This window comes from Leucoraja erinacea, chromosome 21, assembly GCF_028641065.1.
Source record: "Leucoraja erinacea ecotype New England chromosome 21, Leri_hhj_1, whole genome shotgun sequence".
NCBI lineage: Eukaryota > Metazoa > Chordata > Chondrichthyes > Rajiformes > Rajidae > Leucoraja > Leucoraja erinaceus.
Genome location: NC_073397.1, coordinates 11831726 through 11859502, shown reverse-complemented (window position 1 = coordinate 11859502; position 27777 = coordinate 11831726). Strand labels below are relative to the sequence as shown.

General features: G+C 40.4%; 1 protein-coding gene across 7 annotated transcripts; it reads left to right on the top strand.

Moving 5' to 3' along the window:
- Nucleotides 1-102: 102 nt before the first annotated feature.
- Nucleotides 103-27777, top strand: LOC129707252 (serine/threonine-protein kinase Sgk1-like). Of its 7 annotated transcripts, XM_055652139.1 has the most exons (16): nucleotides 113-380; nucleotides 1204-1401; nucleotides 2814-2944; nucleotides 3034-3141; nucleotides 9530-9599; nucleotides 9718-9767; nucleotides 9870-9927; nucleotides 13463-13546; nucleotides 15974-16105; nucleotides 17836-17948; nucleotides 18034-18070; nucleotides 18153-18239; nucleotides 19007-19102; nucleotides 20557-20712; nucleotides 24449-24538; nucleotides 25645-27777. In XM_055652139.1, the coding sequence occupies exons 5-16, from the start codon at nucleotides 9567-9569 to the stop codon at nucleotides 25804-25806; spliced, it is 1098 nt and encodes a 365-aa protein (XP_055508114.1). In that variant the 5' UTR covers nucleotides 113-380; nucleotides 1204-1401; nucleotides 2814-2944; nucleotides 3034-3141; nucleotides 9530-9566; the 3' UTR covers nucleotides 25807-27777. The 7 variants fall into 7 exon arrangements, with proteins under 7 accessions (XP_055508120.1, XP_055508114.1, XP_055508117.1 ...); XM_055652142.1 differs by lacking the exon at nucleotides 1204-1401; XM_055652140.1 differs by lacking the exon at nucleotides 3034-3141.

Sequence of the window (27777 nt, the reverse complement as noted above, 5' to 3'; positions counted from 1 at the left end):
TACAATAGATAGCAATAACCAATAATGCGCATGCAGCTCATGTGAGGTTGTTTATTGTCTTCAAAAGCAGGCAGAAACAAGATTAATCTTGATCTTCTGAATATTTCGGTTCAGAGTCAGCTTGGTTGTGTTAAAACTAGTGTTGGCAATATCTTACCGATGGTTGGTTCATGCAAATAAGGTTCTTTGAAACCCCTGGTCTTTCTGTGATTTTGTACAGCTAATCTGGTTGGTCCACAGAGTGTGTAACTTTGATGTTTTATCTTATCAAATGAAGCTTCCTCAGCGGGTTATATTGGGAAAGGATCTGAAACTGGAACAGTAGTCGTTCACTGCAAAAAAATGACTACATTATCCTAGAAGGACCATAATTATCACAGGTAAGGATAATGCAACATTTTTGTTTAAATCGTCATAAAGCTATCGCTAAATGCCTATCCCCTATTGCCCTTGAACCAAGTGTTATGCTCAGTCGTCTATCCATGTTCTCCAGGTATGCTGCCTGACCCGTTTAGTTATTCCAGCACTTTGTGCCATTTTTTATGTTCAGCCAATTCGGAATCAACCGCATTGTTTTCAGCTCTGTGTCACGTATATCAGCTTGTGGTGTGTCTATTGTGTTTTAACACAACAGATATATCAGTCTGAGTAAAGGCAGCAGTTTTCCTTTGCAAAGAATATAAACTGGTAATTCATAACTGTGGTTATTAGCCACAGTTTTAAAACTAGTCAATATTTATGTAGTAATCATCTGTATAATTGCTTCACCTAGGATAGCAGAATCATTGGGAATAACAAAGATAACCAGGATGTCAAGAGGCATAGATAATGTAGACAGTCAGAACCTTTTTCCCAGGATAAAAAAATGAAATACCAAAGGGCATTGCTTTAAGGTTTAAAGGAGATATGTGGGGCAACCTTTGTGGTGAGTGCCTGGAAAACGCTGCCAAGCTTGGTGTTTGAGGAGGATTTGATAGTGGCATCTAAGAGGCTTTTGGATAGACATATGGATGTGCAGGGAATGGACAGATATTAATTATGCGCTGGCTATTAAGAGATGGAATTATGTACGGCATGGACATTGTGGGCCAAAGGGCCTGTTGTTGTGCTGCACCGGTCTATGTTCTAAGTATATTCAGACCAGACAGTGTCATAAACCAAATAGAATGTGACATTTACCCAATAGATTGTTTCATTCCTTAGCTGATGAAGAACAGGATGAAATCTGAAGAAGGGTCTAGACCTGAAACGTCACCAATTCCTTCTCGCCAGAGAGGTTGCCTGTCCTGCTGAGTTACTCCGACAATTTATGTATATCTTCAACGAACAGGCTATGTTTCCTCCTTCAAGCCATAACCGAAGGCTTGAGTTGTTTACCACAAACTATTGCAAGAAGAGGATGTAAGTCTGCCCTATGTCACATGAAGCACCTATCATGGATGCCATTTGAATAATGTACATATACTTTTTTTTTGTTTAATTTTATATGGTAATCTGATTTCTTCTCTGTAAAGCACTTTGGCTTCAAAGTGATTTGATTTAAAAGTGCTATATAAATAAAAATTACTTACTTACTTACTTACTTACTTACTTACTTACTTACTTACTTACTTACTTACTTACTTACTTACTTACTTACTTACTTCCTTACTTACTTCCTTACTTACTTACTTACTTACTTACTTACTTACTTACTTACTTACTTACTTACTTACTTACTTACTTACTTACTTACTTACTTACTTACTTACTTACGTACGTATATTTTGCCTGGATTTTGTTGTCGCCCAAAAGTAAATCCTCAGCAGTGATCTTCCAAAAATCAATCTCTGAGTTTCTAATGTGTGTACCCTGATACTGAAAGGCATTTCTTCAATGGGACCTTTAAGTGAAGGTTGACCAGCCATATGAAATTGACTATATTTTACAGACTATTAGCCATAATTCTCTTCCTGGAGTCATAGTCAAACAGCACAGAAGCATGCCCCTCTATCCAACCCGTCCATGCTGACAAGGTGCCCCATCCATGCTAGACCCATTTCCTGCATTTGGCCCATTTCCCACTAAACCTTTCCCATGCATGTACTTGTCCAAGTGTCTTTTAAATTTTGTTATCGTATCTGCCTCAACTACCTCCTCTGGCGGCTCGTTCCGTATGCTCGCCTCCCTCTGAGAGCAAATGTTGCCCTTCAGATTCTAATTAAATTTTGCCTCTCTCACCTTAAACCTATATCCTCTGTTTTTTAATTCCCCTACTCTGGGTAAAATACTCTGTGCATTCACTCTATCTATTCCCCTCATGATCTTATACGCCTTTATAAGATCACCTTTTATCTTCTTACGCTCCAAGCAATAGAGTCTTAGCCTGCCTAACTTCTCCCTATAGCTCAGCCCAAATTCTGGCAACATCCTCGTAAATCTTCACTGCACTCTAGGGACATGCTTTTATCTCTGTACAATTGAAAGAAAAACTCAGTAACAACTGTTTGTCCTCACTGTTTATCTCGCAAGCTCTCTCATATTGTCCTACCCAATAATTGTTCACTGGCATCTTACTTGCACCATCTTTAATTTAAAGAATAAAATTTATAAAATGTAATTAAATTAGTTCATGTTAATGAAAAATTTCTTTAACATGCAGACATTGAAATTGCCACTAAGCAGCTAGTAGTATAAAATTACAGGAGCAGCAAATTGTGGGTTTAAAATACATTCTATTAGTGTGTTTACAGAGACAACTGTTGAAGGTTGCAATGTACATTTTGCAGGGGTGGAACAATGTTATTTTTTCTGGTTTGTGTTTATGTAAATAGTTCCCCTGTCCTTGTCAGACAGCCTGTTTTGCCTGCACATCATTCACATAGTTCGATGGGCAAAACACAAATTAACAGCAGCTCAAGTCAGAAAGCAGAAGACCCACTTTCACAAGATTTATCCACTAAAGGTACATGCCTTTAAATTATATCCTTTACACTCAATCATCTTCAGTCTACAACGCACCATCTAATTACAGACTGTCACTTGTTATTTTAGTTTGATGATGGTACCATGAACCACCCTGAGATGCCCTACAGTGTTAAAGACGTAATATATTTTTTTATTGTGACCTGATGATTAAAGCTTTCTGCCAACTGTGCTTTGGTAATTATGAAGCAGAACTTCCTCAATGATTGAATTTTTTAACATGCTTGCTAGCTTTGTGTTTAGCTGCTTACATATATGTTGAGGTGGCATTTTGTTGCAGTGATAATGACAGTTAACATGCTAGAATAATTCTCCTATCACTAGTCTGAAGTCTGAAGAAGGGTCCAGACCCGAAACGTCACCTATCCATGTTCTCCAGAGATGCTGCCTGGCCTCTGTTCAGTTCATTTCAGTTCAGTTCAGTTTAGTTTAGTTTTTTGTCAATGTACAGGTACAGTCATTGAGTTACTCCAGCATTTTGTGTCTTTCTTTGGTATAAACCAGCAGCTGCAGTTCCTTGTTTAGACTGATGAGGATTGAAACCAAATGCCATTGATAGTTAATCGCTCTAAAGAGGATCAGCTCCATGCATCGTAACGGTGATTGGTTCACTGCATGAGTAAAGGTGGTTTGAATTGTAAACAAAGATTTTTGGTTCACTTTTTTATAAAATGGCATATTTACAAAATATATAGTTGGTAATAATACTTTCCAAAATAATTACCCTCTGATAAATGTCACCATGAAACTTAGATAATTTATTAACATAGCTTTAAGGTGAGAGGGGCAAAAGTTAAAGGGTCGCGAGTGCCTGGAACCCAAATCCAGGTTTGGTGGTTGAGGCAGATGTGATAATGGCATTTAAGAGACTTTTGGATAAGCAAATGGATGTGCAGGGAATAGAGGAATATGAATTATATGCAGGTTGATAAGAGGTGGGCTTGGCATCATGTTCAGCACAGACATTCTGGGCTGAAGGGCCTGTTATTGGGCTGTATGTTCTATGTTGAATCGGATATGAGTAGTTTAAACCTCTGTAGGTAATAATAAAATAGTTCCCCGGAGATTACAAGCTATAAAATGGCAAAACAACAACTAACTGTTAATCCTCAGAGAGGATTCAAACAACACTGGCTCCAAGGTTTCTTCAGCATGGAAACAGTGCTGTGTCATCACTAACACAATGGGGAGATGATATTAGGCAACAAACCGGTACCTAATCTCAAAGTAGGCACAAGGAATTGCTCATGCTTGTCTCCATGAAAAAAAACCATAAAGAGCTGGCGTAACTGGGTCTGACAGCATGACATTGATAGGTGGCATTTCAGGTCAGGACCCTTCTTCAAACTTACTGTGGTAGGTCATGAGCAAGCTGGAAAAGAGGTAGGGGCAGGACATGGCCAGGCAAATATATGTGATCTGTTAGGATAGCATGTCCACTGTACATTTCACTGTACATTTTCGCACATGATTGTAATAAATCTAAACCTATACCTAAAACTATTTGATAAGTGGACACAGATGAGGGGTATTTTGATTAGTAGATGGGTGAACAAAGGCAGAGATGTAACCAGACACACAGCCATAAGAAAAGGAGAGAAGAGGTGTGAAATATGAAGCCAGAGGAAGGGATTCAAGTGGAAGGGGACAGGGAGGCAGAATAGTAGGTGAAATAGCTGGGCATCCGGGTAGCGCACAATGGCGAGAAGGGGGGAATGGGGTGGGGGTTGGATTGTAAGATACCTAATCTCAATTGTTTTGAGTTCTAGCTGGGCTGTAAAGAGTTATCACACTAGGCCAACAAATGTTTTCTTTGTGCCTTGTATCCATGGTTTTATTTCAGCATTTTTATTTTAGTAATAGGTTAATTACTTGCGACTTTTTACACATATAAAGTCATAGTCATTCAGCGTGAAAACAGGCCCTTCGGCCCAACTTGCTGACACCGATCAATGTGTCCCATCTACACTAGTCCCACCTGCCTGCGTTTGGCCCATATCCTTCTAAACCTATCCATATACCTGTCTAAATGTTTCTTAAATGTTGTGATGGTACCTACCTCAACTACCTCCTCCGGCAGCTTGTTCCATATTCCTACCATCCTTTATGTCTTGAAGTTGCCCTCAGGTTCCTAATAAATCTTCCTCCCCTCTCCTTAAACCAATGTCATCTGGTTCTCGATTCCTCTCCTCTGGGTAAAAGACTCTGTGCATTTACCCAATCTATTCCGCCCGTCATCTTGTACATCTCCATAAGATCACCCCTCATTCTCCTGTGTTCCATGGAATAAAGTCCCAGCCTGCTCAGCCCCACCCTATAGCTCAGGCCCTCGAGTCCTGGAAACATCCTCGTAAATCGTTTCTGTCCCCTTTCCTGCTAAACAACATCTTTCCAAGAATAGAGTGCAGATTTTGATTTAGTTTAAAAATAGGACCTTCGGCCACCGAATGCCGAAACAGGCCCTTCCCCCCACCGAATCCAGGCCTGACCAGTGAACACCCCTACACTAGTTCTATCCTACACACTAGGGACAATTTTACAAAGGCCTACCATTAATCTACAAACTTGCACGTCTTTGGAATGTGGAAGGAAACTGGAGCAGCCGGCGAAAACCCATGTGATCACAGGGAGAACGTACAAACTCCATACTGACAGCACCCGTAGTCAGTGATGAGTGAATGGTCAAGAATACATGTAATTCTAAATTGCTGACATATATACACGTGTAGCAAAATATCTACAGATCATCTTGTTGAGTATTGTGTTGAAACTAAATGTCATGGTATATTGTTTATGTATATCCATTAATTCTGTTTATACTACAAAGCTGAAGTTGTTTCTGTAACCCAGGCTTGACTTCACTGTGGAAGGCATTGATGTAAGACCAGTTTCTCTCTCAGTCCTTCACCACCTCTCTAACTTCAGAGGAAGCACTCTTGAAAATCTTTTATTTCATGTTTTTGGAAGAAGTCTCACTTAAATGGATGACAAATTCTGGTTTTACAGTTCCTTTGAATCCCCTAATAATCTTAAGAAAAAGTCTTAGCCAAAGTTTGTTCAATGGCTCAGGCGCGTGAGAGGACCCACCCAGCTAATTCGAAAATGTTCAATATTTTATTTGTTTAACAGGCAGAAACTCTGTGTGCTTGTAAGTACATAAAGGCATAGTTCCTTCCTAAAAGAACAAACTAATATTAGAATTAGACAAAATACACATGCCAGTCTTGTGCTGCAACTGCATGTAAATCTTTAGAGAGATGCACGGAACTGCAGACAGTGGTTTACAAAAAAAGACAAAAAAGAAACAAAGTACTGGAGTAACTTGGTGAGTCAGGCAGCATCTCTGGAGGACATGGGAAGGTGTCCAGCACTTTGTGTCCCTTTTATATAGATCCTAAAGCAGTAGCTGTTTCCATCGAAAGGGCTGGTGCCCCAACAGCAATAATATGGAGAGACCCAAACTTGGCACTCCCTCACCTACCCTTGCCCCTTCCCACCCTGTTTCACAGGCAAACCCAATGGTGTCAGTGTGCAGGCAATGAACTGTTAACTCAGCCTGTGTTGTGTGTTCCATCCAGGCCCCTAACACAGATAAGTGGAGTTGGGACAGCCCCTTGACATCTAATTTCCATCCATGGATTGCTGCTGCTTTTTGGCTTTTAGAAGCAGGCCCATCGAGTTCATGCCGACCATCAATCAACCTTTCACATTACTTCTATGTTATCCCACATTTGCATCTACTCCCTATATACCAGAGGCCAATTAGCGCACAAACTTGCATGTCTTTGGAATGTGAGAGGAAACTGGAGCACCTGCAGGAAACCCTTGCAGTCACAGTGAGAATGTGCAAATTCCACCCAGACACTACACAACTCCCCAGCACCTAAGGTCAGGGTCGAACCTTATGCATATGTTTGTGTATAAGCTAAAATATATTGGGGAAAAAAAATCCCCAATTTGTTTTTATGGTAGCCTTTGGCCATCATTCCAAATACGTTTCATGTAGCTAATGCCCCCATTTCTCTGATAAGCTGATTTCTTCTCCTAGTTTTGGCAATATTTACTTCATCCTCTTTCCTCTCTTCCTTTCAAACTATTGGTTCACATTTATCCACACTGAGTTTTATCTCATGCACTCACTGCCAATGTACCATAGTTAACATTCTCTTCATGGTTCTCACAATGCTCTCCTTTTTAATTGACTGAAAGTTTGAAATAAAGTGTACATTTTTAATTGGGAACACAAGTGAATCTAACATTGAACATCAAAAGCCTCCACTAAATATTCATCTTTGGAGACACAAGAAAGTGCAGATGCTTGAATCTTGAGCTGGGGGAACTCAACGGTTCAGGCCGCATCTGTAAAGGGAATGGACAGACATTTCATGTCGAGACCCTTCATTAGACTGATAGTCCCGTAACATATCCATTCCCTCTACAGATGCTACCTGACCCGCTGAGATCCTGCTAATATTAGTTTAATTTACTTTTGTTTAGAGAAACCGCATGGAAACAGGCCCTTCGGCCCACCTAGTCCGTGTGTGGACGTAGAGTTGAAGAACGAGAACCCGAAGCGAAGAAGTCAAAGCCAAATAGCCGAATGGAAACGATGCCGAAACGCCGAATAACCGGAAGGGTAGGACGCCAAAAAGCCAACCAACCGAAAGGCTGCGTCGCCTACAAGCCAACTAACCGAATGCCGCTCTGCCGAAAAGTCAAATAATGGCTTGTGTGGGAAAATGACCCCCACCCTCCCGTCTCCACCAGCCAGTGATGTGATGGACTCGGGGGTCTGGAACAATCGCTGACAAGTCCCGCCACCCGGCGACGTCATGTCCATTATTTGACTTCTCGGCATGATGGTATTCGATTAGTTAGCTTGTAGGCAATGCAGCCTTTCGGTTCGTTGGCGTTTCGGCTTTGTATGCTTTCAGTTATTTGGCGGTTCGGCTTTGTTTCCATTCGGCTATTTCGGCTCAAACGGGAAGCCCCCGCTTATAGGTCAGTTCAACGCTGGACAGACCAAGCAGACTCCACAGCTCAGGACTGTTTTGATCAGGTAGACTGGGAGATGTTCCAGGCTGCTTCGAACGGCAACATCGACAAGTACACAGACACAGTCACCAGGTTCATCTGGAGGACGTGCGTGGAGGACGTTATTCCGTCCAAAAGGATCCGGATGTTTCCAAACCGGAAGCCTTGGAATGGCGGCGAGGTGTGTGCCAATTTGCCTATCGCCCCAACAGATTAACAGACGATGCCGTCTCCCACACCTTTCACACCGCCCTCACCCACCTGGACAAGAGGAACACTTATGTTAGGATGCTGTTCATAGACTGCACTTCAGCATTCAACACAATTGTGCCCTCTAAGCTCATCAGCAAGCTCCTGGACCCAGGCCTGTGCACCTGGATCCTGGATTTACTGACGGGCCGACCCCAGGTGGTGAGGATCGGAAACCACACCTCCACAGCCCTTACCCTCAACATTGGCACACCTCACGGGTGTGTCCTCAGCCCCCTCCTCTACTCCCTGTACACCCATGACTGTGTGGCGAGTTCGCAGACGACACTACAGTCATGGGTCTGATCACCAACGGGGATGAGTTGGCCTACAGAGAGGGGGTACTGGGCCTGACCCGGTGGTGCCAGGTCAACAACTTCTCTCTCTCAACGTCGACAAGACCAAGGAGGTAATCATCGACTACAGGTGGGGGGGGGGAGAGGTATTGCGTTGGAAAAGCCCTGAGCCCCCCCAGCCACCTCAGTCTATTCTGCCTGCTGCCCTCAGGGAGAAGGTACCTGAGCATCAGCTCCCGTACCACCAGACACTCAAAACAACTTTTTCCCCCAGGCAATCAGGCTGTTGAAACAATGGACTCTGTCTATAACTTAATGTTCACTTTACAAAATATAATGGATGCACTTTATAATTTAATGTTAAATTTACTGTACGGAATCCTCCAGCACAAGATTTTCACACAGGATTGTACCATGTATGGAACTGGCATGACAATAAACCCCCTGAATCTTAAAAAGAAGACCAGTGGATGCAATAATGAGACTGGCCATTACCTTATTAAATGGCAGAGCTGTTTGAAGAAGCATGTATATTCCTGTTTTTTATGTGCTTATAAAATATCATATGAATACATTGGGACTGCTGACATCAAAGGTACACATGTCTCGCATGGCGTAACCCCACAGAAAATAATAATTAATAGCATTAGAAATATGTTCCCAGATCACATCCCTTATGAATAACACCTCATAAAAATGTTTAAGAAGGAACTGCAGATGCCAGAAAATCGAAGGTAGACAAAAATGTTGGAGAAACTCAGCGGGTGAGGCAGTGGGTGAGTGACGGAAACCCAGCGGGTGAGTGAAGGAAATAGGCGACGTTTCAGGTCGAGACCCTAAATATAATGCCTTTCCTCCAAAAATTCTACGTGTTACTTTGCAATCAAAATATTTGAAGTTGCTGCTATATTTTGTTGTACTTTAATAGCAAGAGAAAGTGTAAAAAATTAGATTTCGAATAATAAAAGGCTGCTGCTCTTTTTCAGGACTAGACTTTAGAAAATAAAGGTTTTGAAAACTGACATGGATCATTTTCACAACAATAGGGGAAATTCGGTAAGAGAAATTAATTTTTATAATTGCATTTTTATACCAAAACTTAGCGATCCTTATTATCATAATTTAACAAGCAATTTCCTTACCCTAAGTACACTACCTAATCTTTCTCTTACAGAGTATGTCAAAGCAAAGTGACATCAACTTGGGCCCTTCAGCCAATCCTTTGTAAGTATATTTTGTTACCAGAATAATAACCTAATTTTGAAACCAGAAAAACAACCAATTAGACATGAAAATACTTCACTTAAAATGATTATTTGTTCGCAGTGCCAAACCAACAGACTTTGATTTTCTAAAAGTTATTGGAAAAGGGAGTTTTGGGAAAGTAAGTAAACTATTACTATTACTTTACTCCCTTTCTATTTTACCTTAATTATACTATCAGCTGGTAGAGCTGATGCTTTACAGCGCCAGAGACCAAGATTGGATCCTGACCTTGTGTGCTCTCTGTATGGAGTTTGCACGTTTCTCCTGTGGCCCGTGTGGGTTTCCTCCCACATCCCAAAGACATGCGAGTTTGTAAGTTAATTGGCATCGGTCAAATTGCTCCTAATTTGTGGATGCAAAAGTGAGATAATATAGAACTAGTGTGAACGGGTTATTGATGGTCGGCGTGGACTCGGTGGGCTGAAGAATCGGTTTCCATGCTGTATGTCAAAAAAAAAAGCTGCGCCACTGTGCCACCCTGAGTTGATTCAACTGCCACAGACCCAGTGTCCAGGAGTAGTAGAGGTCATTGAATTCTCTGATATGTTCACATCAAATCTTCTCATTTTCATTTCTCCCTCATCCGGTTGTGTCTTCTGATGTACAAATTGGAAATGGTGGAAGGGTTGTTGTGCAATAAACCAAACATGCTAGACAAAGATGGAGGGCTACCACAGTAGAGACGCTGCCTCACAGTGCCAGAGACCCAAGTTCGATCTCGACTTCAAGTGTGTAGTTTGCACACTCTCCCTGGGAAGCGTGGGTTTCCTACGGATGCTCTGGTTTCCTCCCGCATTCTGAAGATGTGCAGGTTTATAGGTTAATTGGCCTCTGAAAATTGATCCTTGTGTGTAGGGAGTGGATGAGAAAGTGGGATAATATGGAACTAGTGTGAATGGGTGATTGATGGTCAGCATGAACTCATGTCCAAAGGGCTTGTTTCCATGCTGTCTTCGTAGGCCCCCTTTGGTCATGGCTGACCATGGGTGTCTCCAGGGTTGGAGGTCGCCAGTGCGTGACTTTGTTTAAGTCTGGTGCACAGACAGCCACCACATGGTCCTTGACAGATCTGGGTCAGGATCCAGTGGCATGGAGTCCAAGACAACCGGAGACCTTTTTCTGTTGCAGCCTTCATCCGCCTTCCCAGCCGTTGTGATGCTCCACTAAGGTCAGCCATCATCCTCTGCCTGTTCCACCGTTGAGGTCTTGGTTGGATTGCTCTTTGTCAGAGTCCTCCCCCTCGACCTTCCCCACATGGGTGACCCTACCAGGAGCATAGCTCCAGACAGCATCGCTCTCACGATCTCAGGACCACACAAGCTTCTCCACCACGACAAGGTGACAATCTACGGAGAAGATCCATGCTGTATCTCTAAATTGATAAGTTTCTCATTCAAAAGCAATTTTGAAGCAGTTTTACTAAATATTTACTAAATATTTATAATTTTTTTCACCCACTTTTGATAGAATTACATTGAAAAAGGTGTGCATTTTTCATCATGACAGACACAAAAGCCACATAAATGAGTATCTGGCTTTATGTATATTCAAACCTAGCCAAAAATAACACATACAGAGTAGTCAATACATTAGCACCATGCTTGGCACTGAGCTGCCGAGCACTGATTTATTATAATGCTCTTGGTTTGTAATACCAAATGAACCTGTGGAAAAGACATACGATCCAGCTGATGCTGCTGTGCTGGGAACCTTGCAATTTCTGCTGCAATAACATTTTTGCTGCAATGACATCGAGATCTCATTGCTGCATGAATCTGTGAGTAGAGATAAGACTGTGGTTTCAGAACTCGGAACTGAAATGTGCTAAACCCTGGCCAGCACAGTGCGTGCCAGGCATTATTGGGTACCGGCAGCAATTGCTCCATGTGCAGTCAGAACACCTTGATTCTATGATCCTGTTAGGTGTGCTGGAAGCTGCTGTCTCCTCCCTCTGTTTGTCTGCAAAGCTGTCCTTGGCTCTGCCATTTCTCTATGATGACAAGTTTAACGACCAGTGGCCTACCATCGAGAAATCTCTGGGAGTCAAGAGAGATGTGCAACAAAGCAAAGGGAGAGGGGGATGGCAGCTTCCATTACACCCAGCAGGAGGCCACAAAGGAGACCACAGGAAGATAAACACAAAATGCTGGAGTAACCCAGCGGGACACGTAGCACCTCTGGAGAGAGGGAATGGGTGACGTTTCAGGTCAAGACCCTTCTTCAAGAGCGTCAGGGGAGAGATATAGAAGGTGTGAAAATGACTGATCAAAGCAGATGCCGATAAGGAAATGTGACAACATGGCATATTGTCAATAATATTTAATCGGGAGGACAGTAGAACTAGTATGAAAGCTAGGATGGGAGAGGGACGGAGAAAGCAAGGGTGACTTGAAGTTGAAAAATCAAAATTTATACCATTGGGTTGTAAGGTGCCCAAGCGAAATATGAGGTGCTGCTCCTCCAATTTGCATTGGGTCTCACTCTGACAGTGGAGGAGGCCCAGGAGGGAAAAGTCATTATGAGAATGGGGGGGTAGAAGTGAAAGGGTTTAGCAACTGGTAGACAACGTAGGCCTTGGTGAACTGAGCGGAGGTGTCCCCCAAAACAATAGTTAAGCCTGCGCTTGGTCTCGCCGATATATAGTCCGCACCTGGAACAGCGGCTACAGTAAATGAAGTTGGAGGAGGTGCAGTTGAACCTCTGCCTCACCTGAAAAGACTGTTGGGGTCCTTGGATGGTGTCGAGGGAGGACGTATAGGGACAGTGGTTGCATCTCTTGCAGTTTCAGCGGAAGGTACCTGGGGAGGGGGTGGTTTGAGTGGGTAGGGATGAGTTAACCAGGGAGTTGTGGAGGGAACGGTCTCTGCAGAAAACGGAAAGGAGCGGAGATGGGAGGATATGGCTAGTGGTGGGAGACCACAGGGGTGAGACAGTCTGTTTACACATGAAGTTGATACTGCCAGTCCCCTCGCCTCAGTGTTGATTGGCTGCACTGTTTGCCAAATCCCATTCATCACCCCACACAGACACCCATAATACATTGCCTCAGCGGCTCACTCCATGTCAAGCTACACAGCGGCGTGATCACTTTAACCATTTCAAAGCTGTGCAAATACCAAGAGTGCTGTGCTCTCAACCAGATTTCCATTACAGCAGTGCTGTCAGTAATGGGGTGGCACAGTGGCGCAGCGGTAGAGTTGCTGCCATTACAGCGTCAGAGACCCTGGTTCAACCCTGACCATGGGTGTTGTCTGTATGGAGTTTGTACGTTCTCTCTGTGACTGCGTGAGTTTCCTCTAGATGCTCTGGTTTCCTCCCACATTCTAAAGACATACATGTTTGTGGTTTAATTGAATTCTGTAAATAGTCTCTAGTGTGTAGAATAGAACTAGTAAATGGGCAATTGTGGTCGGTGCGGACTCGGTGGGCCGAAGGGCCTGTTTCCACACTGTATCCCAAAACTAAAGTAAACTATTGTCTCTTTATGGTGTTATAATAACACATTTAAGTGCTGTTTCTAATAGTGCAACTATTCCTGAGAATGCATCTTGAGGGCCATGCAAAGTCCCGGCGTATAATGTTGCAAAGTGATTAGCATTTAATTTATATTACGGAGTTGAGACGTTAATCCTAATGTATTAATGCTGATTTAGGTTCTCGTTGCAAAACGTAAATCTGATGGCAGATTCTATGCAATCAAAGTTTTGCAGAAGAAAATGATCCTTAAAAAAAATGAGGTATGTACTAAGTTATTATCAATGCCTCTCTCCTAACATAGAACATAAGAGAACACAGCACGGGACCAGGCCCTTCGGCCCACAATGTCTGTACCAGACATGATGCCAGGTTACATTAATCTCCTCTGCCTGTATGTGATCCATATCCTGCCATTCCCTGCATATCCATGTGTCTATCTAAAAGCCTCTTAAATGTCCATATCATACCTACCTCCACAACCACCCCTGGCAGTACATTCCAGGAACCCACCACTCCCTATACAAAAAACTTCCCCACACATTTTCATGAAACTTTGCCCCTTTCATCTTAAACCTATGCCCTCTGGTCTTTGACATTTTCACATGGGAGAAAAAGGTTGTGTTTATTCTATTCAATAAATCAATATATACACTGAAATATTATTCTGGAAATCTACAATTGTTGTACTATTATGGGCTTAAGGATTTTTCCCACTCCCAAAGGTATCAAAATCCAGCAAGTTTACTTGATCATATGTAATATTTAATTAAATCAAACGGTAACAGTGTAGACAAGGTTTGGAAGTTTAACCAATATCATTGTATTTGCTTCCTGATGATAATTCTCATTAACCATTGGCACAATTGTGTTGACAGTCACAGGTTGATTACTGACCTGTTTAGACATTGGCAAACCATGATGAGAAATAATCCAACATTGATACAGGAGTGAGGCAGAATGAGGAATTCACAAACAGGAGAGATGGCTACGTGTTTGATAAGTGGAGTTAGACTCTGATAATCCTCTATCCAAGTCGTCAGAAGTCCCAATGGTTTGGCCTAACTCACCATATGCTGGTCCCATGCTTCCTGTAAAATCCTGAAACCCATAATCAGTTTAAACTCACCAGCTCTCTGTTTCTGAGCTGACTTTTAACTTACTGGATTATTTTTATCATAATTCACTAGGAAATTTATTATACTGGTTCATAACATCTAAAAATAGTGAATTATATATCTGTAACATCTGCTAGTCTGCACTACCAAAGTCTGGAGCATGCCAGATTAACACAGTTTTACTGTCAATTTACGAACTTTGGTACAGAAAGTTAACATTTTTAATGAAATATTGAAAGATACAGCATGGAAACAGACACTCTGGCCCCCAGAGTCCACATCGACCATTAATTACCTCTTCACACTAGTTCGACGTTGACCAACTTTCTCATCCACTCCCTGCAAACAAGGCAATTTGCAGAAGCCAATTAACCTACAAACCCGCACATCTTGGGAATGTAGGAGAAAATGGTCATAGGGAGAAATGCAAATGACGCACAGTTAGCACCCAAGGTCAGGATCGAACCCTGAGTCTCTGGCAATGAGAGGCAGCAGCACTACCAGCTGCACCACTGTGCTGAGCTGAAGAATAAGCAAAAATTATATTGATCTTTTCAATGATTTGAGGGACTAAAGCAGCCAATTTAAAATGGTGCCGTATGCAAACACCAGCAGTAATGCCAACTTTTTTTTTAAATGGACCTGCTTCTCGGGGCTTGTCACCTTAATTGAGGAAAATTGTTAAAGATAGTAGGAAAGAAGAATTTGCATTTACTTAGCATTTTTCATTACTGTAGGCTGTTCTAATGTGCTTTATAACCAATGATGTAATGTAATTAAAATGGAGGAAACAGCACCAATTGTGCATAACATAATGTCAAAACCAAATTCCCATACTGACGTTTCTGTCGTGGGCCCCCTCCATTGGCAGTGAGGTCACACGCAAATTGGAGGAACAGCACCTCGTATTTCGCTTGGGTAGCTTACAACCCAGCCGTATGAACATTGTATGCCTCTTGAGATCACACCGTCCCTAGCCAACAATTGACCTACCAGGTAAACGCCCAGCCTGAGGTCATCTGTTGTCAGCCCAGATTTGCCCTGGTCTTTCTCGCCTTACCTCCCCCCTTCCCCTCCCCCACCTACTTCCAGCCTGATGAAGAGTCCCGACCCGAAATATCACCTATCCTTTTTTACAGAGATAATGCCTGACCTGCTAAGTTTCACTGGCACTTTGTATTTATCTAACGATGACTAGATCTGTTCTGAGGGAGTGGAACTTTTCAGAACACCGGTAAGAGCTTCTTAGAATTGCTGAATGGTAAAGCCCAGAATGAAAACAATTACTCCTTCATTGTTCCACCAGTTCTTTCTCAAGAGTTCTGACAAAGATCCATCTCCCCACTCCTCCCCCTGAGGCAGATCCAAGGGATCTGTTTTCATACATATATTTAATATGTTTAGAAATAGAACTACAATTTGTAAGATAAATTTAGAACTAATTGTATGGATTCCCATGATTACAAAATCTATGAAAAAAACGTATATTATTTTAAGTGTTCTAAGTAAAGATTGTATAAACGTACTATGTGGTTGTTTACCCTGAATCTAATGTTACCTATTTTAAATTAGCAAAGGAACATAATGGTAGAACGTAATGTGCTGCTGAAAAATCTCAAGCATCCTTTTCTGGTTGGGCTTCATTACTCCTTTCAAACAACTGAAAAGCTCTATTTTGTCCTGGATTATGTGAATGGTGGTGAGGTGAGCAGATCATAATCCTTTAGAAATGTATTATAGTATTTATACTTAACAGGTGAATCAATTTCTTTGCTATTCTCGCTTGCTTCCTTGTGTTCTATTATTTGTCTTGTTCAATGTGGCATAATATTACTTTTATGCTTTGTTCATGAATACATTCCTTCTATCCATGTACTGATCCATGTATCCATATCTTGAATGTACTGGTAAAACGTTTCCCGATTTGCTTTGATCATCTACTTCCTGGAGTCACCGACAAAATAAATAGCAAACACCATGAAGTGGATACAAAAATAAAACTCGGCGGATCTGAAAGTCTGAAATAAAAGTAGAATGCGTTGTGTATAGTTCAAGGAACAGTCATGGAGCGAAACTTGGAAGGTGATTGACCATGGCACAAAAGCAGAAGTCTTCAGAGGCTGGAAACTTTTCCAACAGGTTTGACATTAAATTTACATTTCATCATCCTGGTTTCCAAGAGATATCACTCATTGATACCCTAGGGTTTACATATCAGGTGTAGGAAGGAACTGTAGATGCTGGATTACATCGAAGATAGACACAAAATGCTGGAGTAGCTCAGCGGGTCAGGCAGCATCTCTGGAGAAAAGGACAAGATGGTGTTCAATCTGAAGAATAGTCTTGACCCAAAACGTCACATATTCCATTTCTCCAGAGAAGCTGCCAGACCCGTCGAGCTATTCCAGCATTTTGTGTCTACCTTTATAAATCAGGTGCTTGGTAGACCCTGTAGTGAGTAGTGTCACAGTGGTGCTTTGAACGTTTGTCTTCCCCAGTTGTCATTACAGGACGAGTCACAATATTTTAAAGAAGATGAAGGTGAAGAGGTGAAATAGTGAGGCAGGGAATTCCAGAGCTAAACCAAAGGCTTAAGAGGCCAGACTCAGCAAAAGACCGTTCAGCAAAGATTGCAAGGGGAAAGAAGTTAGAAAGATATAGGAAGAGCAAAACAATGGCATACAAATGTGAAACTGTGGTTCTGAGGAGCAGGACCAAACTTGGGCTGAACATGATATGCTTGTTGTGGCTATCAGAGTGGAGTTTCTGATGAATTATAGCAAATGATTATAGCAAATGATCAAAGGACATTGGAATAAACAAAATATGGTTGAGGATCTTGCAGGTAGATAGACTGAGATAGGGCAGAAACCATGAAGCAGAATATGATTGGGTTTAGTGGACAGGTACATATGCATGTGCAGAGTGGAACATTTAATGTACAGTTTTAATGAAGATTCTGGTTTACAATTTATCCTTTGAATCAGGATCAAGGTAAAAGAAAAGAAGTAATGGGAGAGGCAAAGCGATGATATTCTTTTCAAATATGAGGTAGAAGCTGTCGATTGTTCATGTTATTCTAGAAAGACCATATTGAAAAGAAATTTGCCTCCAGGAGATGTAATTTATACACCATAACTACTAAGCAGATTGACTATTTCCATCCAGAAGCCAACAGAAGCATATCTACATAATGCTAGAAATAAGGAACTGCAGAGTTATAATCCTAGGTGGCCATTTCTAGTGTTCAAGGTTTAACCTGTTTAAATCTGAAGAAGGGTCCCAACCAGAAACATTACCTATCCATGTTTTTCAAGGTTGCTGCCTGACCCACTGTTATTTCAACACTATGTGTCTTTTTTCCCATGTAACGCTACCTGACTTCCATCCAGAGTCTTGATTTAGCACTTTTCACCAGTGACTTTTAATTGCAGCTCTTCTTCCATTTGCAACAAGAACACACGTTCCCTGAGCCCAGAGCGAGATTTTATGCATCAGAGGTGGCCAGTGCAATAGGATACCTACACTCCCTCAATATTGTGTATCGGTGAGTTTTGTTGCAAAAATCCTATATATTTATTGCAAAAGTTCAAAGGATCTGCAGTTAAGTGCTAGATCATTTTGTCTTCCAGGGATTTAAAGCCTGAAAACATTCTCTTAGATTCTCAGGTATTATTTATGCACAAATATCTCATTACTTTCAAACTTTGTCATGACATCCAGTTGATGATGATATTTTTTGATATTTCAGGGTCATATTGTATTAACAGACTTTGGTCTATGTAAAGAAGTCATAGAACCAACAGGAACAACATCTACTTTCTGCGGAACTCCCGAGGTGATTCAGTGACTAGCAGAGTCTTATTTAACTTGGCCTATAAGTATATAATAGACACACAACTCCTTGAAAAATAAATTACAAAAGTGCTTTTGATAATAAAAATTCAACCATCAAAGAGTATTTTTCAGAGAAGTATAAATCAGATATTTGTCTATTAGATTTTAGATCTTTTAGATTTAATGGCTCTTGTCTGGTATCTAGACTTCCCAAACCTGCCTCTTCAAATAGCATCTGAACATTATCAAGTGTCTTGTTTTTCATTCTTCACGTGTATTACACAGGTGAAAATGGGTAAAACCTTGAACCCTAGGATTATAAATTTCATTTTCTCACCGACTGCACAGGATATTAGAACATAGAACAGTACAACACAGGAGCAGGTCCTTTGATCCACAATGTCCATGCTGAACATGATGCCAGGTTAAGCTAATCCTATCTGAATGCACATGATCCATATCCCTCCATGCCCTGCATATCCATGTGCCTATCTAAAAACCTTTAAAATTCCACTATTGCGTCTGCCTCTACCACCAGCCCTTACACCTGACTACCTCTGTGGCACAACTCCTTTAAATTTTGCGAATATTGGGAACTTTCATGAGAGATGGTCAACAGATTTCTAATTAATTGTTGGCTTATTTTGATCTTGCGCAAATTTATTATCCTATTAAATGTTTATTGGTTCAATTTCATACTTGATGGAAGTGATTTTTCTCATAGAAAAAATGACACGCATCCATTCTAAATGCATTTTGCTTTTTTAGTATCTTGCCCCAGAAGTACTAGGAAAACATCCATATGATCGTACTGTTGACTGGTGGTGCTTCGGGGCAGTCCTCTATGAGATGCTGCTTGGATTAGTAAGTAATGGATTCCATTCTATGAGCCAGAAACTAAATCCAAACCATGACAATCAAATTAAAAACAAATATCTAGAGAAGCTCAGTGGAGGAAAAGGGATGGTCGGCAGTTCACGTCAAGACCCTGCATTAGCAGTGGGAGTGTGGAGGGAAAGCTAGCCTGCATAAAGAGGTGAGAGGGTGGGGAGAGATGTGGGCTGGTTGTTGATTGGTGAACCAGGTGAACCATTTAGGATTATAAATCCAAGATTCTTTGCTTCATTGTCAGCACTTTCTTGAGTTTCTACTCTTGTATCTAAATGTCCATTCCATACTGAAGTGACAGACAAAGCTGCAGAGGGGTCCTGGATTTGAGGAGGTAAAGGAAAATTTTTGACGATACAACAAGGAAACAGGCCCTCATGCCCACAGAATCCACGCCAACCAGTGATCCCCATACACTCACACTATCCTATGCATTCTGGACAATTTACAATCTTTGCCAAAGCCAATTAATCTACAAACCTGGACATCTTTGGAGTGAGAGGAAACCACAGCACCCGGAGAAAACCCATGCGGTCACAGAGAGAACATACAAACTCCGTACAGACAGCACCCCTAGTCAGGATGGAACCCGGGTCTCTGGTGCTGTAAGGCAGCAACTCTACTGCTGCACCACCGTGCCACCCCCAAAGAGATGAAAAGGATATTTGGATACACACTGAGTACTGAAGGAGGTAATTTGGCCAACCAGTTCAATGCTGTTCTTCCAAAGAGAAATCCAATTATGCCCACAACCATAATATTTCACATTTTCCACATGGTTCTACAGTTCCTTTCTTTGTCGAATAATGATACTGTTTCATTGAAAGGATTGAATAGAACCCAAATCTCCCAAAGCAGTGCTTTTAAACCATTTTGTAAATATGTATTATCCTTATTGTACCTGTAGTCAATTCCCCAACTGCCTTAAATCTGGCTTTATGATTAACTACCGTTCAGCCATTGGAAACAATTTTTCTTTAGTTACTTCAGTTAAATCTTAGTAAAGTTATAAATAAATTTGCTTTGTAGTATTGTCAAATAACAGATTAGGGTGGCACAGTGGCACAATGGTAGAGTTGCTGTCTTACAGCGCTTAAAGAGACCTGGGTTCCAACTACGGTTGATGTCTGTACAGAGATGGTATGATCTCCACATGACAGTGTGGGTTTTCTCTGAGATCTTTTGTTTTCTCCCACACTCCAAAAATGTACAGGCTTGTAGGTTAATTGGCTTGGTAAAATTGTAAATTATCCCTAGTGTGTGTAAGATAGTGTTAGTGTGCGGGGATCACTGGTCGGTGTGGACTCAGTGGACTGAAGGGTCTGATTCCGCACTGTACCTCTAAACTAAACGCAATTAGATTTGTGACTGATACAGAAACATGCAAGGATTGGGTCAAGAAGTTAACTTTTTTTCCTTTCTGTGGGCAGCCACCCTTCTACAGTCGGAATGTAGCTGAGATGTATGATAACATTCTCCACAAGCCACTCCACTTGCCAATGAGCATATCAACAGCTGCTCGTGACATTCTGACAGGACTTCTACAAAAAGATCAAAAGAGACGATTAGGAGCTCAAGCAGATTTTGTGAGTGTACATTTTGTATGTGTCTAAACACCAAGTTAAATTAATCTGACAATACCTTACATTTGCTGGAAAGAGAGCTAATCAGATTCTGGCAATATGGTTTTAGATGAGGCAGATCATGCTTGACTAACTTACTGTTTTATTTTGACAGATGGCAGACTCGTACATAGGAGAGAGCCATTGAATATCACCTTGCAGACTTCCTGTTATTATTTGACACTCACATAATAAGCCACTCAATAAGCTCAAAGCCTTTGAACAAAGAAATATATTAAAATACAATCATGTGTTTGGTAGAAGCATGAGTACTAGTATTATAGTATTTAATGGTTGAATGGTACTTTATTTTAATATGTACCTAAGTACAGTACAATGAAATGATTTTTGCATACAGTTCAGTAAATATTTTACTATACATAGGCACAGTCATATTCAAGTACAAGAGAGTAAGAATAGATTACACTGAAACGGCATATAAGCATTGCCACGTTTCAATTACAATCTTGTACCCTTCAAGTTCAAAGGTCTTAACTTGCCATAAAATAGGAATGTTACGAAATTTTGAGTTTAAAAATCAAGCCTGTAATTTATCCCATCAGATAAAGCATAAACAGAACTTTAATTTGAAACCTAATTCACTTTCATATCTTCAGTATTAAAAAGGTTATGGCCATTTTCATACTCGGAAATTAGCATCTTGTTCCCTATTGCTTTTCCATTGACTTAACACAAAAGCTGTGATCGAGGACAGTCGAAAGCCCATAACTTTCTTAAAAAGTAAGAACTGAATGACATTTTCAGTTATTATAGATTGAAGCATTCTGAAACAAATATAAAGCATCTTACTTGGATGACCTGAAATTATAGCATATAATTAGTTAGTTACCTAATTGTAGCTAATTTCAAAATTGACCGTTGTGACGGAAATAGACCTATAAACACCCAGACTGCTTTGAAAATTCAAAAATGTGATATTCTCAAAAACGTTAATATTATTGTATTATATGCTGTCAGTCCGTAACAGACAGGTAAAGAAATCACAAGTTCTAGAAAAAGACCAAGTCTTTATGGAGAAGATCAGTTGCTAGCTGGTACATTGGCATATCATAATCAGTACCATCATCATACTCCTCAGATTGTAACCACTAAGCAACTCTGTACACCTTGTTTTTCCTCAACTTTTCAATGTTGGCATTGTAAACTACAAGTTTTTTGCTCTTCAAACCATGCATGACATGCCTTTCTGCCCACTACTTTCCCATTAAGAATGTCCTGTAGATCATCACATTTAGAGTAGTCCAAATTCGGATAATCTCTGCGAATGCTGTCTAAATCAGTCTCTTTTGCTGGGCATTTGGATTGACAATTTTGCATTTCTTCTTCGGAGACATCTGTTTAAAATGTAAAGGAAAAAAAAACACTGAACAGCATTAACAGAAACAAGTTATTATTTGCAGTTTTAGAAAAAAAGGTAGAAATTATAAAGTTAAACACTAAAACAAATAGTAAATACTCAACAAAAAATTAATATTCATCAGTTTCATCAAATCAATTAAATTCATCTAATCAATTAAATTAATCTAAATTCAATTACTAAGTATCCAAATAACAAATAACAAACTGATCCCATTCACACAAGAATTCACAATATAACATGATTTTTAAATCTCACTTTGTCATGAATTTATATGCCAAATGGAAGGAATTTAATGTTTAATTCCCATAAATTAATCCAGAAACATCCACTCTCAAGATAATCAAAATCATTATTTGTTGCACAATACATCTGACAAACTGTACTGTGGATATTTAGTATGAAAATATTGATCATGGGTAGGCAATAACACAAAATATAGATGATTTAGATGTTCTTGTGACATGATTGTGCAAAAAAAGAATGAATTTGATTATCTTGAGAGTGGGTGTTTCTGGAATGTGATTGATTGGAATGTTGCCGTTGCCATAAATTTTAAGCCCATATCGGCAGGCAAGACACGGCCAATTCGTATGTGGACCTAAATAACATTTTTCGCATCATAAGATTAAAATTAAGCCACACCAAAAAGCAAGATAATATGTCAAATAAACAACATACCTTGTGTTTTGTCCTGATATTGCGATCCATGATGTTGAAGGCATTGAAGGCGTTAGGTCGTGTTTAACTTCAAAGCAGCAATTACATTTTTTTTTAAACCCAGGAAGGGAAGCTTAAACGATTTTTCTTCATCAGCTAGCAGCCCGAGGAAAATCCCTCTCCGACAACCAATACAACACAGCATTTTAATCCCGCAACCCCCACCATGATTGAGAGGCATGGAATGATCCAAAATGTCCAGATAATATCATATAATGAAAAATAGCAAAGAATGATTATCAGTTCAAACGATATCAAAAAGATTTTGATCAGCTAGAACAATGAACAGATGCTGGATACAATTTAATAGGAAATTTGAGTGAGATTTGGCAGAGAGAAGATTGCACTAAATTGGTATATACAGGTACTCAGGTAAAGGAGCAGGACAACTATCTTGGAATTTTCATGGATGGGCCATCTAAACCATCAACCGAATGTTCCTTGGCTGGTAAGAAAATGCCAATTGAATATATAGAAGCATTATCCAGAGTATACATATATCAGGAGATCTGAAGCTACGTTCGAAATATGTGGACTAGGTCTGAACTCCATATTTATAAAAAGGATATTCAGCTTTGGACACCCAATAGTGGATGAAAAGTTGAGCATCTAATCTTAAAAAATCAAAATTAACCAAAGACTTTGGTTACAGTGGTGTAGTTGGTAGAGCTGTTGCCTCAGAGACTGGGGTTCGATCCTGACCTCGGATGCTGTTTATGTGGAGTTTGCACATTCTCCTCGTGTCCCTGTGTGTTTCTTTTCTCTGGGTGCTTCGGTTCACTCCCATATCCCAAAGACGAGGCGTTAATTGGCCTTCGTAAAATTGCTCCTAATAATAAACATAAGTGCTGAGTATTTTTTTTAAACTGATGAAAGGCAGGGACATATTGATGTTCAAAGGGACTTGGTTGTCCTAGTACACAATTCTCCGCAAGCTAACTTACAGGTACTACAGGCATTAAGGAAAGCCAATATATGTATGAGGATCTAAGCAAAAGAATACAGATGTTTTATGACCATTTTTTTAGGCCTTGGTGCGACCACACAGAGTATTGTGTACAATTTTGGTTTTCTTTATTTTCACTGTTTGCTCCTCACCCTTTCTGTCAGCTCAGTCTGCCACAGGAAGTGTCTGTTCTAATCTACTGCCATTTTTGATGTTGAACACAATGGACAATCAAACACTCAAACTGAATTAAACTGACACAAAGTCAATCCATAGCCCCTTTTCAAAAGAACAGAATAATTATTTAGCCAGAATGTCAACCGTGAAAACTCAGCAAAACTCAGCCCATCAAAAATCCAAAAACGGATTTTAGTCTATCAAAGTCTATCAATAAATAATAATAAAATCAGCTAGCGTACATTCAACTTGCTGAGTATTTAATGGTAGTCTCATAAACCGGTGTCTTGTTTTCTCAGTGTTATACTACGGTTAATTAACAATACATGTAAGAACCTAAATTATACTAATGAAAACTGTTTTTACACTGATCAAAGTGCTGATCATATCCTATAATCCACAAAACACAATTTTAAGATCAAGCATGGCCCATGAAGTGATGTTAAAATTTGATTAATTTTTCCATTCTTCTATCACAGCTTGATGTCAAAAAACATGCATTCTTTTCATCAATTTCCTGGGAGGATCTTTACAATAAGAGAATTCCCCCACCATATAATCCCAATGTGGTAGGTGTTTTGGCTTCTGTCAGTTTTGTTTATTTTGTTGTGTGACATTTTTTAGAGAAAAACAATCCTCCAGTAAATCTAGCTCAGTATTGTAATAGTCCAACTGATGGAAATGAGGATCAAGATATCGATCTATTAGATACAGAGGTGGATGCTGCTGATCTATTTTGTACAAAGTGAAAATTGAGTTGTTATTCTTGGTCTAGTCAGGTCATCCCTCACAACCCAATTTTCACTTGGCATAATATAGATCAGCAGCAACTGTTTCTGTATTGTGTTGAATAAGATTTTGGTAGGCTCCTATAGGAACAGGAGGAAAGTTTCTACTGGTGTTCTAGCTTTAGATAAGGGCCAGATCAAACTCGCTGCTACTTGTGAATGTTCTGAGGTGCTTTTCAAGTGTTTGTTGGTGGCAAAGTGTTTTACAAACATATGTTATATTTTCTTACCTTTATCAAGATGAATTCCATAGCACAGATCCTTTAACATCCTTTATATATAAAAAGACTTAAAGAGATCAAAGAATCAGCCATGGTTTTCGTGTCATATCTGGTTCAGGTTTATTAGATCTAGGAATGGAATCACAGTACTCCCCAAACCCCTAATCTCTACCATTAAGGACAAGGCCAGCAGAAGCATGGGAACAACACCACCTGCAGGTTCCCCTCCAAGATGCATACCTGCAAATGCCTCACTGGTCCTTCATTGTCATTTGTTATAAATCCTGAAATCTGCACCGTGCACCCAACACCATGGTACACTGAAGAGAAATAATGCAGTGAATCAAGAAGATGGCTCACCACCATTTTCTGAAGGCCAAAAATCGTGAAATGAATGGAAAAATAAAGCATCAGCCAGCCTATGTAAGAATCAAAGTGCAATTTAGATTGTCCATTTAATATGTGACAGACATTACAGGCATTGCAATTTACCCCAAATATGATACTCAAAATATCTGGCTTGCCATCATTAATAACATTGCCAAGGTAATTCTTTCCTAGAAAAGGATCATGTCAAACAACTTCAAAACATTTTTTTTTTTTTTAAATTTGGCTATATGCATTGGGAAAATTAGCTTCACTGATTTATTTCTGATTTTATTTCAGGCTGGACCTGCTGATCTACGACACATTGATCCTGAATTCACACAAGAAATTGTCCCTAATTCTGTTGGACGCATTCCTGACTCCACTATTAATAGCCCAACTGCCACAAGTGCATTTCTGGGATTTTCCTATGCGACTACAGATGATCATTTAAGAAATTAACTAAATATTTATTGAAAGTGAGCTACCTAAATGGATATTACTAGCCGAAGTTTTGTATTTAAAATAATTTTCTTGCAGTTCACTGAAAAATATAACAGAAAAGAATGTATTAAAAATATAATTATATAATACACAGTATATAGTGTAATAAAAACATAATAGAAAGGAATAGAAAAGAAAAATGCACTGCTCTCCTCACACTCTGCATCAATCCCAACTTTGTCATCCAGCCTACAGATAAGGATGGAGCTGTTGTGGTCTGACTGACTGTTCTCTACCTTGCAGAGGCCAGACTAGCTCTTGGACACCTCCTGGACTGTGACCACACCAACAATCACCAGGCACTGTCTCCCATACCATCACAGATCTTATCACTTCAGGAGATCTTTCCTCCATATCCTCCAACCTGAGAGTTCCCCAACCCTGTACTGCCAGTTTTTAACTCCCATCCAAGATTCACAAACAGGACTGCCTTGGTAGTCCCATTGCCTCTGCCTGCTCTTGCCCAATTGAACCTATCTCCTCTTACCTGGACTCTATCTTGACACCTACATGCAGGACACCTTGCATGTTCTCCAACATTTTTAACAACATCCAATCTCCTGGCCCTACTACCTCATATTTACCATGTATGTCCAGTCCCTTTACATTCCACATCAATAAAACATAGGGGCTCTCCATTTATTCCTGAAACATGGATCCAACCAGCTTCCCTCTGTCTGCCAGAACTTGTTCTTACTCTGAACAATCTTTCTTTTCCTCTTACTTTCTACAAATCAAAATATAGCCCTTAGCACTTGCATGAACCCGAGCTATGCCTGCCTTTTCGATGGCTGCATGGAAGTCTTTGTTCTAAACCTACTCTGGCACTCCTTGTGATCTGAATAACTACATTGCCTCCTGCATTCATGCAGACTTCATCAGTTTCATCAACTTGGCTGCAAACTTCCACCCATGAATCAAATTGACTTGGATTATTTCTGACACCTCTCCCCTTTTTTTGTTCTCACTGTCTCCATCTCAGGAGACAAATTATCCATCATCATTTATTACAAAACCACTGAATTCCATTGTTACCTAGACTACACCTCCTCACACCTTGTCTCTTGTCCATTTGTGTTTCTCCATCTTTGCTGCATCTGTTCACAAGGTAGGATTTTCCACTCTAGAGCATCTGAGATGTCGTCCTTTTTCGGGAAATGTGACTAACCCACCCACTCCAACCCTCATCCCTACTGTGAGGTGACACTATTTATCACTTTTAGTGGTGGATTTATTGGATAGTTTAAGTATTCACAAATGCACAAAGCCTGTTTTGATGACTTCCAAATTAATTGTATGAAGATCTGAAGGGGTTCTATCCTCCATGAAGATGGTGGAGGGTACCACAGTGGTGCAGCTGGTTGAACTGCTGCATCACAGTGCCAGAAACCCAGGTTTGATCCTGACCTCGGGTGTTCTCTGTTTGAAGTTTGCACGTACTCCCTGTAACAGTATTGGTATCCTTTGGATGCTCCAGTTAGCTCCAACATCCCAAGGGTGTGCAGGTTAATTGGCAACTGTAAATTGTCCTAGTATGTAGGAGTTGATGCAAATGTTGGATAATATAGAACTAGTGTAAACGGGTGATTGATGGTAGGTGTGGACTCAGCTGGCCGAAAGGCCTGTTTCTGTGCTGTATCATTCAATCAATCAATCAAATACTGAATTGTGTTAAACTTCCTGGGGAAGTAACTATTTTATGGCAAATGCCAAAATTCCTCACCTAAGCATCAGATGCAAAGGGAGTGGTTATGAATGAATATTTATTCCAAATTGAGCACAGATTTTAGCATGTCAACCTTTGGAATAAGGAAAAAAAGTGATTCAGTCTGCAACACAGATAATGGATACAGAAATTGAAAGCTCTGATGTGAGGTCCTGCAAGATTCTTTATCCAAATGATCATTAAAACAACATGCGCTCATGAAA